At 41.2% G+C, this 17,905-nt stretch overlaps 1 protein-coding gene across 3 annotated transcripts in view; it reads left to right on the forward strand.

The window, feature by feature from the left end:
- The window catches only part of ARIH2 (ariadne RBR E3 ubiquitin protein ligase 2), a 43,959-nt gene that overhangs the window by 14,571 nt on the left and 11,483 nt on the right, over positions 1-17,905 (forward strand). For all 3 annotated transcript variants that reach the window (XM_026682685.2, XM_026682686.2, XM_087954405.1), the window contains exons 3-7: positions 9,686-9,753; positions 11,449-11,512; positions 13,666-13,813; positions 14,286-14,407; positions 16,778-16,887. In XM_026682685.2, coding sequence (XP_026538470.1) covers positions 9,686-9,753; positions 11,449-11,512; positions 13,666-13,813; positions 14,286-14,407; positions 16,778-16,887 — 512 coding nt within the window. The remainder of the gene's footprint in view (positions 1-9,685; positions 9,754-11,448; positions 11,513-13,665; positions 13,814-14,285; positions 14,408-16,777; positions 16,888-17,905) is intronic.

A 17,905-nucleotide genomic window follows, 5' to 3' on the forward strand; every position in this document is an offset into this window, starting at 1 on the left:
ATGTGGGGCCCCCATCCGGATAGGCTGGCGTCTGTTGTGAGAGTGACCCTTTGGGGCTCCTTGAAAAGATGTCCCTTGGTAGCGGGTCTGGTCCACCAGAGGAGCAAGGCGAGAACCTTTGGAGGAACCTTCACCACGGCTCTTGAATTGCTCCTTCCGGAACGCTGATAAGGCAGGAGGAACCACTGGAGGGATCTGGAATGTAGCCGGGCCCAGGGAACAATAGATATGCATGAGACCAATTTGCCAAGTAATTTGGATAAGTCCAGCAATGAGGCTTTTCTTGCCCGTTTAATGACCCTGATCAATTTCTGGATACTGCTGAACCTTTCAGGAGAAAGGAAAACCCTCCCTTCAACTGAGTCAATCACTGCCCCTAAGTGAGCTATTCGGGTGGAAGGGTTAAGCTGACTCTTCTCCCAGTTTACGAGGAGACCATGAGCCTGAAGCACCGAGAGGGTGGTTTCAGTGTCCCTCTCGGCTTGACGCCGGGTGGGGGATAGTATGAGGATGTCGTCTAGGTAACAGTGAATGTGGATAGGGAAGTGTCTGAGGTGAGCCGCTAGAGCTGCCAATACCTTGGTGAAGGTCCTCGGAGCCGAGGCTAAACCAAAGGGAAGGGCCATGTATTGAAAATGTTGGCCGTTGTAGCAAAATCTCAAATATTTGAAAAATGAAGGATGAATGGGAATGTGAAGGTATGCTTCTGAGAGGTCAATGGTGGTGAACCAGTCTCCCTTCCTGGTGCCCTGCAAAATGGACTGAAGTGTATGCATTTTGAACTTATGACGGACAATGTAGCGATTGAGCCTCTTCAAGTCTAAAATGGGCCTCCAACCCCCGGAGTGTTTAGGAACTAGGAAGAGGAGGGAGTAGAACCCTTTTCCTCGCTGCGAAGGTGGCACGGGCTGTATGGCCTTGATTTCAGAGAGGTGTTTGATAGCGGCTTCTATGAGAGCATTAGTACGGTCTCTGCAAAGAGGAGAAACCATGAAGTGCTCCGGAGGGGGGAACTGAAACTGAAGGGAGAGGCCAAATTTGACAGTGTCCCTAACCCAGCAATCAGAAGTGGATGATTCCCATTGGTCGGCAAAATATTTGAGACGACCGCCAATGGGATAAGTGGCTGGAGGCCTATCTGGGACACCGGGACGCTTTACTTCCTGCACCCCGGAAGGGCCTCCTGTAGCTGACCCCCCTCCTGTTCCTGTCCCCCGTGTCGCCCCGGTCCTGATAGGCCGGCCGAAATGGCGGGGAGCTCTGATATCTGGGGGTGAAGGGTGTCTGAAAGGAGGCACGAAAGGAGCCCCTTCGAAAGGGTTGGGACCCTCTGGACTCTTGCCTGCGAAAAAGAGACGGGAGGAATTTCTTTTTATTCCGACTCTCCATCAACAATGGTTCCAGGGCCGGGCCAAACAATTTGCCTCCCGAGATGGGAGCAGAAGCCAATTTAGCTTTATTCTTAATGTTGGCCTGCCAGTGTTTAAGCCAAAGCAGCCGTCGGGCTGTAACATGCGAGGAGATAGCCCGAGAAGAAAATTTCACAGAGTAAAAAGTAGCGTCGGCCGCTGCGGCCGTGAGCTTGGCAATGTCCTGATGGGCCCTGGTGTTTGATGGGGGGACATGCTGTTTCAACTGTCTCAGCCACCTGATGGAAGATCGAGTGAAAAAGGATGCGGCCGTGGCAGATCGAATGGCCCAAGCATCAGATTGGTGCGCCCGCCGTAGCGCCATCTCGGCCCGCTTGTCCTCTGGCTTCAGCACTTCCAGAGCGTCAGTGGGGTTAGAGGATGATGCTAGCCTCACTATGGGGTCGTCCACCTCGGGAGTGTCTAACATGGCAGAGAAATCCGTATCGAGATTAAAAAATCTCTTGTCCTGACTGGAAGGAGCGGGGGGGGGGCGATGAGGCCAACTGTCTCGCTACTAAGTCGGAGAAAATTGGTGGAGTAGGAATGACTTCAGTCTCTACGACCGGTTGCTTGAATATAGAATCTTCTGGGCCTCCCGAGGCCGCTGGAGATGGATCAGAAGGTGACTGGGAAATCAGACCCGAAATATTTTTCGCCTTAAATAGCAAGGACTTAAACAAATGAGGCTTGAACAGGCATACAAAGGCGGGTTGGTCAGGAGATATGCCCTCGTCCTCTGACATCTCTCCTTCCATTGGTTCTACCTCGAAAAAGGGTTCAGAGTATTGTAGGGACCCCCTATTTAACCCTTCCTCTTCCCTGAAGGGTTCAAAGCCCATTTCCTCTTCCTCCTGTTCTTCCTCCCCTTCTGGGAAGAGGGGCTCCATTTGGGAAGGTACCTGACCATGGTGAGATTCCGGTCTGGAGAGGGATCTTCCGGAAACAGATTCGACACGGGTGCCATCGTTTGAGAACCTGGTCTGGACAACTGTTGGATACCTTCCGTGATCCCTTGGCGGATGGCCAGCTGCATCCATTCTCTAATACTGTCTGGGATGATGTCTGTGGATGGACCCTCTGGGCGTAGGCCTGCAGCGGTCGGTGTGAATGTCGCTTCAGGTGCTCGAGTGGCCTGGAGGCTCTGGACGGGTGAACTGCGCCTGGAGAGAGAAGGCTGTTCTGACAGAGGGGGAAGTTGAGTAGAGGTAGAGGGGGTGGGAAGAGCTGGGGTTACAGAATGAGAGTCCCTGGAACATCTGTCAAACTCCTTCTCCAAAGCCTTGTGGCACCTTAAGGCGTCCCTCTGAGAAGCTTTGGATGAGTCCTTGTCCCGTTTGCGCAAATGGTGCGTCTTTGACTTAGCCTTCAAAGAAGGTCTGCTGGGATTGTCCTTTGCCATAATAAAAAAAAAACGGATACAGAGTGATATTAAACAAAAAGGCGGTTGGCACGCCTGGAAGTTCGACCTACAACGCAGGCCGGATGTCCTATAGTTGAGCCTGGAAAAAAAAATTTTTTGGTTTTATTGTAATTTATTTATAATTTATTTTATTTTATTTTATTTATTTATTTATTTATTTTTGGAGAGGGAGGAGACCAAAAAAGGGCCTAACCGAACTGAGGTGCTGGGAGTATGCCAATTGAAAGAAAAAAATATTATTATTTCATTCTATTTTTATTTTTTTGAAATAAGTAAGAAAAACTAAGGAATATTTCTAATTAGCCAATAGACCAAATGAACGCTGAGGCCAGAAAAAACAACAACAAGAAAAGCAAAAAAATCGAAAGGCCTCCTGAGGCAGCCTCCCAAACAAAATGGGAAGTTGGTGCCTTCGCCTCTGAGTGGGCTGCGGAAATTAGCCAACGAATACTAGCAACGGGGCAACAGGGCACAGTGCCACAATACCCTCTGATAGCTAGGTTCCACACGGCCTGCCGGTCCCGCTATGGGCCTTCAGAATCGTCGCAGCAAGATCACGAAAAAAAAAATGGCCGCTGGCCACGAGGCACGCCCAAAATGGCTGCCGGCTCCGGCGCGAAGACTCAGAGACGAAAAAAGCCCGTCAATAACAACAAAAAACTAGCCTGAATGCAGGCGAAAAGAGGGACTGCAGAAAAGAAAGCTTGCCTTCTCTCAAATGCGTTTGTGGGGGGAAGGCACAATGGAACGCAATGGAAAGCGCAAACACAAGCCGCTGCTTAAGGGCAGGACGGCTTAATCACGGCAGAGAACAGAATGGGGGGGTGGGGGGGCGAAAAGCTCTAAAAAACCCCGTATCTCCCCCCTGAGGGGCGAAAAATCGCTCCTTTCGCTAAATCAAGATGACCCAAATGCGCATGGACTAAGGAGGAAATAAAGGAAGATCAAACCTGAGATTTTTAGATAAAGAATCCTAAATCGGCCAAGGAAGAACTGCTAGTGCTGCCTGTCTCTTGCGAGGCTGAGCTAAAACTGGGGAACACTACGGAGCAGTCACGTGGAGGAGGAGGAGCGTTCCTCAATTATAGCTCAGCCTGTAAGAGTGAAGACTGGAGCACCTCCCACTCTGGATGCTCGCAGCAGCTCTATGGAGAATATGTCTATTCTTGAAAAGAATATGTCTTTCAGGAAAATAGTTGTACTCTCTTGAAATTGTGGGGAATCACTCTATTCCAATCCCTCCATCAAGTCCCAATTTTCATAAGATAAGCCTATTAATCTTACCATAAATCCTTAAAAGAAGGAAAATTTTAAATAGATGTCATGTAAATCACCCATAATCTTGGGATGGGAAATGTACCAATTAAAATTATATGGATATGAAATTGCATTGTGATTGGCAATTGGAAGAATGCAATTATCTTTACCCAATTTTAGATTTAAAAACCCCCACAGGAATTACTGAAGGATTAGTTAAATGTGTAAATTTCTGAGGAGATTAAAACAAGTATTCCATATCTTCCTTGAACATCCCTTTAACTTCTGTTTTATTTACACACCTAATGTATTTTTAGTAGATTTGCTATTTGAAATTTTATTAAAGAGTTCTTATAGTTTCCATTAATGTTTTCATCATGCACTCAAAATTATGATTGACCACATACTTTTTCTATTAAGGTTTGTGTTTCTTTTAGTTCTTTTCATTGTTTCATTGTATTCCATTGCTTGAAGAAATCATCTTAAATTGTGCAACTTCATAGATGCTACTAGAAAGACATTCTGACCTTTTTCTGAACTTGATTGATCCTTTTACATTATGTGATAAATTCTAAATGCAATTATCGCTTTAGATAATCTCTAGGCACTATAAAGAGATCTGGATTTCTTGTTTTCTGTTTAATCAGTCTCCTAATTTTTAGGTGTTTTTCCTAAGGTAAATAAATTTAAACATGTGGGTTCCATCTGGAAGCTTCTGATTTGCATCTATTTTAAATGTTACAACATTACAGGTACTTTCCTATTTTACAATGCTTACATTTCAGTCTAAATCATGGTCATCTCTTTGGTTGCTTGCTCTTTCTCTGGCTGATTCCAAGACTGTCCTGGTGTTTTGTGAAATCAGTAATTTAGATATTTATTGTGCATAGATAGGCCCAGTCTGCACCAAGATAAGTAAAATCCCACCATTATTACAAGGACATTTCTATGCGTGCCTTTCTAACTCTTTTTCACAATCTGGGATCCTTCTCATTGATTATTCTCACTCAGCCAGTGGTCACTCAACAGATCACTCTTTCGATCAGTTGAGCCACAGCAGAGTTCTAGATCTAATTTACATTTGTGGCCAGATATTGCTACCCATCGTTGCCGTCTGCAGGAATGTGATCTTCCAGTGTTTCCTGGATATTAGATGTGACGTATATACTTTTATTAAAAAAGAGCAAGAGCTTCGCTAGCATGTCTTTCCTTGTCCTTTCTCTATCCCTGCTTCATCATGTTTGCTATAGCAACTTAATCTTTGCCTATTCATAACCAGGTACATTTAATTCCCCCTTTCCTCAGAGGGTTCTAGATCTGAAATAAAGAAAAAATAGGCACCTAAACCATAATAATTTAGTATTGATGTCATCTTGAAACTTTTATGGCTTAATGATGATCTAATATGTGCATTCTGGGATACATCAGTTCTAGTTTTTTCCTTGTTTTACCTCTATGTTGAACTCTTTAATCAATTGCAAACCAGGAATTGACTAGATAAGTCATAATTACTTTGCTCATTTGCAAAATCATTTCTAGCTTCTTCAGCAAACATCGTTAAATGGTCCCTGAATTAGTCTACAGTGGAAATACAATTAGTTTTTAGGAAAAAAAAATGGCCAATTTTAAGAACAAGCGGCACACTTTTTACAGAGCATCAGAGAAAAGCTCAAGAGAGAAAGTAGGTTATACATCAAGACAATGAGACAAAACACAGAAGTAGTACAGTGAAATGGTGATTAAAACAGAAGAAAATTAGTGTTTTACATTAATGACCAAGTCAACATCCTGATCTTATTAATCTTTCAGAAATGTGCACAGACCTGAAGCCTGGAGTTCATGCAAGGAAACTCACCAACATCTTTATATCTATTGTCGGAAAAACAGAAACAATTCTGGTTTTTTTGCAGTCTTTTTCAGCTTTGGGGCTTTTAAAGTCACTGTCATCCTACAAACGTGTTCTTATTTTCCTATTTGTATGTTTTTAAATTTATGTTAGTGATTGTCTAATTGCATATCATTTTTTAGCATTTTGAAATTGTTATTTCTAAATATTTCTTTAAAGGCAGGCCTTTATTCTTGTAGTTTTTGTGTATTAGGCAATGTGTCCAATCTCTTGAGAATATCTATATTGGCTTCCTTTTTACTTAGGACTTCCTATCCTCAGTATCACCTTTCCTGATCTGTGGTATTTATTACTACAAAGCTTCTATTACTGTGATCTTTTAGTTATTTAGGATGTCACCCTTTTAAACTCTTTTAAAACCATCTTAATATTTTTCCCTTTGTTTAGTTTATCCTCTATATATATTAGATGTTCATTTCATTGAAAATTTTCAGATAACTACAAGTTTAAATGGCTTCTTTTATGATGCGCTGTAATTACTGTAATCTTTAAAAACAGCTTTGGAATGGAGCACAAAAAGCAATACATAAATATGTAGTTAAATGGCTAGAAAAAGAGCAGCATAGATTCTCTATTTTGCAATTAAGCTTAGTGGACCCTTACTGCGTTTATTATGGACATCAGGCCTGTGAGGCAAAAAAATAAAAAATAAAAATGGAAATACTAGCTTTGGAGATGAAGGTAATCATCCAATCATCATTTACTGCCATCTGGCTGTAAGTCAAGATGATATCAGTTCTTAAGTGTTTTTTGTTAATCAGTTTGGCTATCATCTGCTAGAAGATAGGTGATCTGGACTACCCATGCCATCTGTAGGTATTCTGTGATACAAATCATTTTGTATGGATTCAGTTGTGCAGATCATCCTCCACTTACAACTTTTTGTTTAACTACTGCTCTGAGTTATGATGGCACTGGAAAAATGACCAGTCCTTGCACTTACAACCATTACAGCATCTCCATGATCAAAATTCAGGCACTTGATAATTAATAAGTATTTATTATACTTGCCTCATCCCTGGGTCATGTGTTTGCCATTTGAAATCTTCCTAGTATTCTTCTGACAAGCAGAGTCAGTGAAGGAAGCCAGATTCACTTAACGACCATATGATTAGCTCAACAACTGCAGCAAAAAAGGTCATAACATCAAGCACAACTCACTTAACAGCCTCATGGATATTCCTCTTCCAGTTGTAATCATAAGTTAAGGCCTATCTGTATTTTCAGATGATAAATGACTTATTTTATAATAAATGCATATTTGCCTGTCAGTCATTTGTTTTAATAAGTCTCTTTATCTATTTGGATAGTTGCTTAACAGGGGCAACCTTAATTTCTGGTGATAATATGAAATACACGACTTGCTTCAGTTTGTATTCTTCTGCATGCATAATTTTTCTGAAGCTTTTTTGGAAGCTTTTTTAAAAATTCAGAATAGTGGGGGATAAAGGAGAAACCTTTGTGGTAATCCCTAAAGAGTTAACAGGACTGCTTGGTACTCATTAAACTTTCCATTGCAGCTCAGAGGACAAAATGCTTGTTGGAAAGTGATTTTTGGAGTGACAAATGCTGTTCTTTCATAATATATGTGTTTCAGATCTTATATATACTAAACACGTTTTCAATTTCATATAGATACAATATGATAGTGTAAATATTTTTTTGAACTCTGATATTAATCATAAAACATAATTTCTGTTATTTTCCCCTTTATTCAACTGTTTAAGTACAATTTCCCTAGCTTTTGAGAAATACAAATTATTAGCACTTCCCTTAAAGGTGGCCAGGTTACTAGATAGCTAATAGTTGCTTCTAGTGATCTGGTGCAGTAATTCTGTACTCAGTTCTTTACCCTGTTCTTCTAATTCTACTGTTTCCCTGAAAATACAACTTACCGTGAAAGTAAGCCCTAGCTTGATTTTTTTACATGTGCTTCCAATATAAGCCCTACCCTCCAAAATAAGCCCTAATTAAGATCCCGCCCATCCAGAGTGCATGGGTAAAATTAAGCTAGGGTGGGAATGGGGGCGTGAAGCTGCCCTACCACTTACCTTGGGACCGTTGTAGCCAGGCCTCGCACACCCTGACAACTGCCTTGCCGGCCCATTTCTTCTGCAGCCCACAAGGCTGGCAAGGCTTTCCTGAAGGCCTCTGGAGCTGACAACAAAGCTCTGGATCGATGCAGAGGCCTTCAGGAAAGCCTTGCCAGCCGCAGAAGTTCCTGAAGGCCTCTGACAGTGAAAAGGAGGCTGGGGGCGACTCATGCAAGTGAGGTTAGTCAGTGGGTGACATCTCCTGAAAGTAAGACTTGGTGCCTTTTTTGGTGGCAAAAAAAATATATAAGGCAGGGTCTTATTTTCGGGGAAACACAGTAGTTTATTGTATCTTAAGTCATGGCATTGAGTCATGTCATTTTTGCAAATTTTGCATTTTATGGATAGCTATTTTGCATTTTGTATCTGCCATAGATTTTTTTGCATTAACTCTATTCTACAGTAATAAGTACTCAGAATATAATTAAAGTCAAAGAGACAACATAGTGAAGAACAATGAAAAAAATGACATTATGCTGGATATTGGCCATTTGTGAAGGAGCTAAGATGGCATATGTGCTAGATATATTTGCTCTGATTGGGAACAGATTGGAGTTGCTTAACCATGCAAAATCCATGATTTCCAGTTTGATATGCACTGAGCCCTAAACCATGATTTACAAAGCACAATGACAGGATTCCATACTTCGTTAAGCCAAGCAAAGCTACATTGTCTTAATCAGTGGAACAACTTGCCTTTAATCAGAGAAACAACTTGCCCTTAATGTCTATGATAATGTCTATGATATGATAGGAGATTCTCAGTCATCTACGTCATGGTTCTTGAAAAAGCACCTTTGGGACAACTTGCCCTTAATCAGTGGGACAACTTGCCTCCAGAAGTTGTAAATGCTCCAATACTTAAAGTTTTTATGAAGAAATTGGACAACCATTTGTCTGAAAAGGTATAGGGTTTCTTTGCCTGAGCAGGGGGTTGGACTAGAAGACCTTCAAGGTCCCTTCCAACTCTTGTTATTCTTTTCTGCTATTCTGTTATATTGCTTACTGTTAATGCTATCCATGAACAGCTGGACTGCGTTGCAGTTTGACTGAGATAGGAAAGCCTGGTGAATCTTCTCTCCCAGTTATTAATAGATAAAAGGTTCAAAGCATAGGACAGCACAAATGTTATTCAGTGGAACTTCCATCCTTCTTTATTGTTATTCCAGCTGGGCAGGTCTAAAAAGAACTGAAGTCCAAATATACTGATTATGGTGAGTCATCTGCTGCTTATCTCTAAATAGGAAAATCCTAAATAGGAAAAACAAAAGAACAATATTCATATGCTCTATAACTTTGCAGAATGCAGACTTTGGACTTTCTTTTAGTGCTGAATGTTTGAATTTTAACTATGCTGGCTGGAGAATTCTGGGAGTTGAAGTCCACGAGTCTTAAAGTTGCCAAGTTTGGGGACCCCTGGCATAGTGCATAGTAGAAAAACAATAAACAATAAACAGTAGAAAAACAATAAACGGAAAGGGACTCTCAAGTTTCCTCAAAATATTGTTCAAATTTTGAAACATAATTGTAGTTGCAGGGCTTGCGTGTTTTGTAATTCTGCTGTTCATCAATTCATTTGTTTTCTTTCTTCCTTTAGGTATCTCATGCAGTAGCTAAACTTGTATTAGTTAGCTTTCATTGGCAAATCTCAGAAATTTTGGAAAGGTAAGCATATGATCAATCGGTAGATATGTGCAAATTGCCTTTGATGCTTTACTATGAAAGCAGACACAAAATATTGCTCCTTGTATTAGACTCTTGTAAAAAAATATTTAAAAAAAACCCCACTGTATGTTTGGGTCAGAACATGATAAAATACCTCTCTCTCTTCTCCTCACTTTATGGATTTGCTTGTAAGGTTGACGTAGTGAAATCTATAATGTGGGTTATTCCCAGAAATGAAATGAGTGAGAAAAAAATGACAAGGACTTATTTTATTGCCTTGTGTTTAAGATTTTGAAAAATTAATTCAATTAATGTATCCTCACTGACCATAATTGAGACTGGGAATTTTGTCACTAAGTGATATGGTCATAAAGTGAAATGTGACCATGCCAACTTATACGGCGTCAGTTCCAGCTGTGGTCATGATGTGAATCATCACAGGTACAACTTTACTTGACTGCAAATTGCAACTTCCTGCCAATTTCCTGCTTGATTTTGCTTGTTGGAAGCTGGCTGTGAAAGTCGCAAATGGCAATCATGTGACTTACAAGACACTGTGACCATTGTAAATGCGATGGATAACCATTTGTCTGAAATGGTCTGGACTAGGGTTTCCTGCCTAAGTACGGGGTTGGATTAGAAGACCTCCAAGGTCCTTTCCAACTCTGTAATTCTATTCTATTCTAATGCATGCGAGTTGCCAAACTTCCAAATTGTAATCAGGTGATTGCAGGGATACCGCAGCAACTACAACTTTGAGGACCTGTGGTAAACTACCTGTTTCAGCACTGTTGCAACTTTGAACGGTTACTGAATGGTGGTCAGTAAGCAAGGACTCTCTCTACTTACTATTAAGAGACATAATAGCTAAAGGGCATTAAAGTCATCTGACCCTATATGGAAGGGGAATGTGATATCTCTGGCTACACATTCCACCATTCTGAGGTTTTGATGTGAAGCTCTCTCTTTATCAGCCATCAGAATTGATTGAACTTGTGTTTCAGATTATTTCCAATTTCATTTGATTCTTCAATTGATCTCATTTTTACAAATGTCCAATCCATGGATTAAATGGATTTTTAAGAACTGATATAATATTTGCTGGTAGAAGCACATTAGAAGAAAACCCAGAAATTGCAGTTGGTTATAGAATGCAGAGACCACATTTTTTTGTCCTGTGCTTCAGATGAAAGCAAGTGACACTGTCCTGCTCTTACTTGCATTAGTTTTCCATAGGTTTCCAAGTTAGATTCAAGGCATACATCTCCATATAGTTGAGACTCATTTAAATGAATAATTGTCCCTTATATGGTATATTCCAAAAGCTACAATCTGGAATTTGGGAATTCCTTTCTCAACCTGCTTCTCTGACTAAATTTAACGGTAACCCAGAAATGTAGTTGTTCAGCTGAAAATTTCCTCCATTTTAGATTTTGTGATGTTTATCAACAGCATTTTATGCCAATGTCTATGTTTTTACGTGTTTTTTAAAATTTACTAGTATAAATTGCTTTATGATATTGGTTATTTTGCATTAGATTTTATTATAGGTAATATTTTTGTTAACATCCATGGGCTGGTTTTGTCAGAAAAAGTTGATTATTTATTGATTTAAGATTATGACCTAATGAATTCATTAATTTCTCAGGTGTGGCCCTATGTCTGTCTAAAGTTTAATTTTTTTCTGGCTCTCAGGCACACATCTAATTCAGTTCAATTACTAGTGGAAGCAAGGGTTCAGCCTGCCTCATTCAAACATGTGAGTAAATAGATTTTCTAAAGTGCTTGGTATTAAAAACAATATTTATAGGCCGCCAAGAGTCATTCTGGTTAGTGAGGTAGGTAGCATGTACATTTATTAAATAAATAAATATTTTGAATACATGTAATTCAAACATGCTAAGCATTATTCTTTATTCCAAATAAGATCGATTACAGTGCTGGGATAGTTTCTGCTCAAAGCATCTTTGTATTTCTGTTGTATTCTAAATAGAATTGTGCAACTTGAAAGACTATTTTTGAAGTTTTTGAAATAGGACAAAATAATTGCCATAGTTATAATAATATGCCAGTATTACAAAGTAATAGTGTTTCATCTCATAAAATGATCTTGCTTGTTATGGCTGGAATTATTATTTTTTATAGAGCTTTGAATGTGTGTAGGTGTCACTATTGATTGTAAATCAGCTCCTTACCATTGTATCTATTGTATATAGGTCATCCATGTTTAATGATCACTCATTCAGACGTACAATGGTGCAGAATGAACAATGGATTGAAATTCTTTATCACAGCATCCTCAGCTTGTGATTACAATCTAGCAGCAAGCCATGGTCATGTGATCTCAATTTCATATATTCCCTGCCTCCCACAAGCAAAGTCAATGGGGAAATTGGCAGGAAGTCAGACACTGCAGTCATTTGAGGTTCTTGCTTAACAACTAGGACTGCCTGAACCTCCATCATTAAGTGGCATGGTCACCTGATGTTGTGTTTTACAACCATGGCACTTGGTGACAGCAATCCCAAGGACTACCTGTAACTTATAAATATGTTTATATGCGATACATAGCATAAACTATAACCGCATCTCATTGAACATAGTAATTTTCTAGGGTTTGATTCAGTGATGGTATTCTACCAGTTTGGCCCGGTTGTGGCGTACCGGTAGCACCAAAGATCAGTGGAGACCGAACCGGTTCTCTTTGAGGAGCTGCTGTTGGGCCCACCCGCCTGCCCGGGCTCCCATACTGACCTTTATGTCCTGCTTTTGGAGCGCAGCTGCTTTGCACGGCAGAGTAGATTGCCACACATCAGCTGCTGAAGCAATAGGGAGAGTGCAGGATTGCAGGAGTTGAGTCAGAAAGCCTCTGCAACTGTGCAAAGTGCACATTTGGCGTATGCGCACAAAGTATTTGCGCGCATGTGCAAAGCGCGCCCACCAAGCCACACCCACCAAACTGGTGGTAAACTATTTTGAAACCCACCCCTGGTTTGATTAACACAGTTCCTAGAAGAAGGATAGGCAACCTTCAGGTGGCATGTGCCCTCCCACTCAGCACCCTGAGTTGACTGTTAGAATTTAGTGGCAAAATGGCCAAGCTTTGGTGATGTTTTATTTGTTTAATATTCAAAACTAAGATTGGGACGCAAAAGAACATGAGTTTCTAGAAGTGAGACTTTATTTCTATTCTTACCCACCCACCATCCCCAAACTAACTAACTAAATAATGAAATTTTGGGTTGTTCTTAGAATTTGAGGATGTTTTAAGGGTATAAATCAAACTGGTCTATAGGTCATCTGTTCCCATCCCCATAATTTCAGCTCTGAAAAAGACCTGTCAGGAAAAAAAGAATGCCATCCCTTACATATGATGTTACCAATTGGAGGGCCTCGTGCTGTTCTTTGGAAAGTTGGAAGCCTCCAACCCCCAACATTGTTTCTCTTGTTTTGTAAAACTGGTTTAGCATAATACAGCTTTATGTACTATGCTTTGTTACATGTGAGCGATATATATTTACAGGTAATCTTTGTAAAGTTAATGGAAGCGTCATTAACTTTATCTTGATTTGGTAAAGTTGTGGAGCTGCCTTCCTGGTCTCTATATGTTGCAGTTTCTTCTCCAGTGGGAGTTGCCCATTTTGAAATTAAGCTGATGAGGGGAGTAGCCACTTTAATGTCCTTTGTGTAGCTGTTGTGGTATGCATGTAACACAAGGAAGGAACTGCTTATTCCTGAACATAAAACAGAACTGAATTTGAAATATCGCAATAGGTCATAGCTTGTCTAACCAATCTGTTGACATTTAAAGGCATTTACTTTATTTAAACAGGCCATTATAATTCGACTTGTTTACCAATAATTTCAATCTCTCTCTGTCTCTCTCTGTCTCTCTCTCTCTCTCTCAAACAGGCCGTGGTACATTCCTCCCAGCACTGTGCAGTTTGCATGCAGTTGGTTCGAAAGGAAAACCTATTATCTCTAGCCTGTCAGCATCAGTTTTGCCGCAGCTGTTGGGAGCAGCATTGTACTGTACTTGTCAAAGATGGAGTGGGAGTTGGTAAGTGCAAAGCAATGGGTCATTTGGCTCTTTTGGGGTACACTGATATCTCTACATACTGCTTTCTGCTGCTGGTAAATCTTCTCATAATCTCAGAGATGGAGCAGTTCAAGGGGAACGTCTTGCATTCTTTTTAAGTCTCCTTTTGATAGCAGCAGATCTTATCTTGGGGTGCGGGATTGTCAATAAATGTCTCCTGGCCCTTTGGGTTGTCTCCCAGAAATTTATATCCTACATTCTTTCAGAATGGACTGTTCCCACTGAATTCTTTTTCAGCTGCCTCTGATCAAGAGGGATAATGTTTTCCATTGTTGAATACTTCTGACAATAGTCGTTTCAGAGCCAACTTTCCACAAATTCTGGGAAATTGGATAGTATTTGAAGATCTTTTTTAAAACGAATAATGCCCTCTGATGTCATTCAAGCCTCTGTTTTTGACAATAGCCTTTTTGGCTTTTTCCCCCCGCACTAGGTGTCTCCTGCATGGCTCAGGATTGTTTGCTTCGGACCCCAGAAGATTTTGTGTTTCCACTGCTACCTAGTGAGGAGCTGAAAGATAAATACAGACGCTACCTCTTCAGGGACTATATTGAGGTATCATTTGTAATTTTGTGTTCAATGCTCTCTGTTCTATCTATGCATTAAGGAAATAACCCCAGATCAGTTTCTGTGAATGTGTCTGTAAGTTGTTACCTGTAAGCTTAAGACTGCATCGTGCAATTCCTTAAAAAGTTTTATTTGCTTTTAGAAAGTTCTGTTCTGTTTGAAGGGCTGTAATTCTAGCATTGGGAATTGGAAGCCTGCTTTGCGATAGCTTTGCTTTTCCCTCCACAAGTGGATCAAGTCAGGGAGGTGGAGGGGGAATACAGGTCCTCTTGGTGGCCCCTGTCACGTGGAGCAGGGGTCCCCAACCGCCGGTCCGCAGACTGGTACCGGGCCGCGGAACAAGCCTTACCGGGCCGCTGGTTGCTGGGCGCCGCCATCTTTTTTGGTAAAAAGTGCTTCCGGTGAGCTTTTCCGGGTAGAAAGCTCACCGGAAGCACTTTTTCATCAAAAAGATGGTGGCGCAGCGCTCGGTGAGCTTTTCCGGGTAGAAAGCCATTTCTACCGAAAAGCTCACCGGAGCGCTGGCGCCGCCATCTTTTTGACGAAAAGTGCTTCCGGTGAGGTCACCGGAAGCACCTTTCGTCAAAAAAAGATGGCGGCGCCCAGTTGACGCCGGTACCAGGCCGCGGCGCCCAGCTGATGCCGGAACCGGGCCGCGGCGTCGAAAAGGTTGGGGATCACTGACGTGGAGTGTTTCAGGAGTTGGTCCTTTTTCCCTATCCTTCATGTACTCGCTGGGAGTGATTATCTGATACAGGTAATCCTCAATTGATGGCCATTTGTTTAACGGTGGTTCCAAGTTAAAAGTGTCCTCAGAAAAAGTGATTTATGACCCTTCCTTAAAGTTACCACTGTTGTACCACTCCCATGGTCACAGTGATTGTAAATTAGGTGTTTGGCAACAGGCTCACTTTTATAAGGGTTGCAGTGTCTTGCTGTCAGACGATTGTGATTTGAAACCTTCCTGGCTGGCTTCTAACAGGCCAAGGGAATTGTGAAAACGGGATTTGCTTAACCATGTGATTCACAGTGGCCAAATAATTCACCTATGACCACTATAACAATGGTCGTAAAAATCAGGTCCAGTCATGTGGTGACGTATTTGACAATTGCATTGCTTAGTGACTCAACTTCTGGCCCCAGTTGTGGTTGAGCATATACTAGCTGTAAATCCAGCCCGTTCCTTTGTTTACATTCTCTTGATAAGACCAAAAATGAAGAGGAAATAAAGCAGTTAGCGGGAGAGTTAAGTGGGAGTGAGTAGTCTTTGGGAGAGAGACTTAGGAGGAAACCTGACGCTGGGAGAAGGCCAGGATTGTGTTGTATCTACCGATTGTAAATAACTTCACTTATAGTTTTTTTAAAAAGGCGTAAAACCTCAGCTGCCTTGTTTTCTGTGTCAGTTATCCTCGCAAACCAAAATACACCCCCAATTCTGAAATTCGGTGTCAGTCACATTGTAACATACTGCAATGCATTCTACATGGGGCTGCCTTTAAAGGCTGCTCAAAGCTACAGCTAGTTCCAGAGTACATAGGCCATATATGTTGACCGTCGCCTGATGGCTGGGAGCATGTTACACCTATCGTCAGGCCTTTGCCATGGCCACCAGTTGACTTCTGGAGATATGCCAGTGACTTTAAAACTCTGTGCAGGTAAGTCAAGTTACAGTCACAATTGACCCCAAAATTTATTTTGCCGGGTGAAACGTTTGTTAAGTGAGTTTGACCCGTTTTATGACTTCTCTTGCCACAGTTGTTAAGCAAATCATTGCATTTGTTAGGTTGGTAACATGGTTGTTAAGCGAATCTGGCTTCCCCACTGACTTTGCTCGACAGAAAGGGATCACATGATCCCAGGGCCCAGCAACGGTCATAAATATGAACCAGTTGCCAAGCGTCTGAATTTTGATTATGTGACCATGGGGATGCTGCAAGGGTCGTAAGTGTGAAAAATGGTCATAAATCACTTTTTTCAGCGCTGTTGTGACTCTAAATGAACTGTTGTAAGTCGAGGACTATTTGTAGTTTTTAGCCGTAAAACTGCTTGCTATAATCAGAATTAGCTCTAGCTGTTAGCTCATTCCAGAGAAAACTGTTCCTGATTCCCCGCTTTGGGGAAGTTGTGCCCAGGAAGCCCTTCGTTTTGGTAGCAGAGTAGCCTACTCCCATGCTTTCCTTATATTTATTTCAAAAATAACTTTTTCTGGGAAGGCTTCCTTAAATGTTTTCCAGCGGAAAAAAAACAATTGGTCCTCCAAAAATAAAATCCACTTCACTTAAAACCATATACAGTTTTGTTTTGATTGAGTTCTCTAAAAGAATTTCTAAAGTGGACTTACAATGTTTTGTCCCACAGAGCCATTTCCAGCTGCAGCTCTGTCCTGGCGCTGACTGTCCTATGGTCATACAAGTACAGGAGCCCAAAGCCCGCCGAGTGCAGTGCAATCGCTGTAATGAAGTTTTTTGGTAAGGAAGTGACATTGTGCATTTGATGGGCGTAGAGATGGGAAGAATGGAAAATAGCAACAGCCTAAACCAATGCAGCAATGACAGAAGTGACTGTTGAATGGATGGAGTGCCATCCAGCTCCTTGGGTATAGATAGGTTTGAGAGTCTGGTGTGGCTTGAAGAAGCAGGCAGCAGATTAACTGTTTTGAAGATTAACCTGTGAATAGGTGAATTGCTGTATTATGGAGTTGTGAGAACAAGCGGACAACAAGAATTAATAAACCTCTGAGTAATTTACAAGGAATGAGCAGCAGTTATGCAAATCAACTCCATTCTGCAAAGGCCAGCTTCTAAAATAAAAGAGATTGAATGTGATAGGATAAGGGTAGTAAAAGTAGCATTTGCTAGTTGTACATATGATATGTAGCCTATGGATTGTATACCCTTCTTTAGATGATCCCACTATTTCACTGCTGTTTCTAAAAGCTAGTGGTATATATGGTCTGCACACAAAAAATGGAAACTGTCCCATGCTAATTTAAACACCAGCATCTGTAGAGGGTTTGTACTATTTTGGCTTTTTTCCAAGTGAAATAAAAAAAGGAATAGGGAATTATCAGTGTGGTATGGGATTTAAGATGCTGGACTAGGAGTCTCTAGTCCTTCCTTAGACATAGGAGCTAGCCAGGTGACTTTCAGCCAAACATTCTCACTCACTCTCCATCCTAGACAGGGAAATCCAAAAATACCTTATCTACCAAACCCACTCTAGGGCAGTGTGATAGATAACAGTCCATAACCTTCAGTGAAGAGGCTGCCATCCTGCACTGGATTTATTTGTGTTGATACTGTGATAATATTCCTCAGGATACTGTACTCTACTTTCTACTGTCAAATTCCGCTATTGAGTCAGATACATATAACTCCACTCAGTTTTTATGCAGAAATATTAGGAATGCAAGCTTTGCATATGGGTGCCATTGTCATTTTCAAATAGTATCTGCTTACAAGTAATAGATTTTCTTTAAACTGGACA

Source organism: Notechis scutatus, chromosome 2, assembly GCF_049901735.1.
Source record: "Notechis scutatus isolate UNSWTSFEM ecotype Mainland chromosome 2, rNotScu1.2, whole genome shotgun sequence".
NCBI lineage: Eukaryota > Metazoa > Chordata > Lepidosauria > Squamata > Elapidae > Notechis > Notechis scutatus.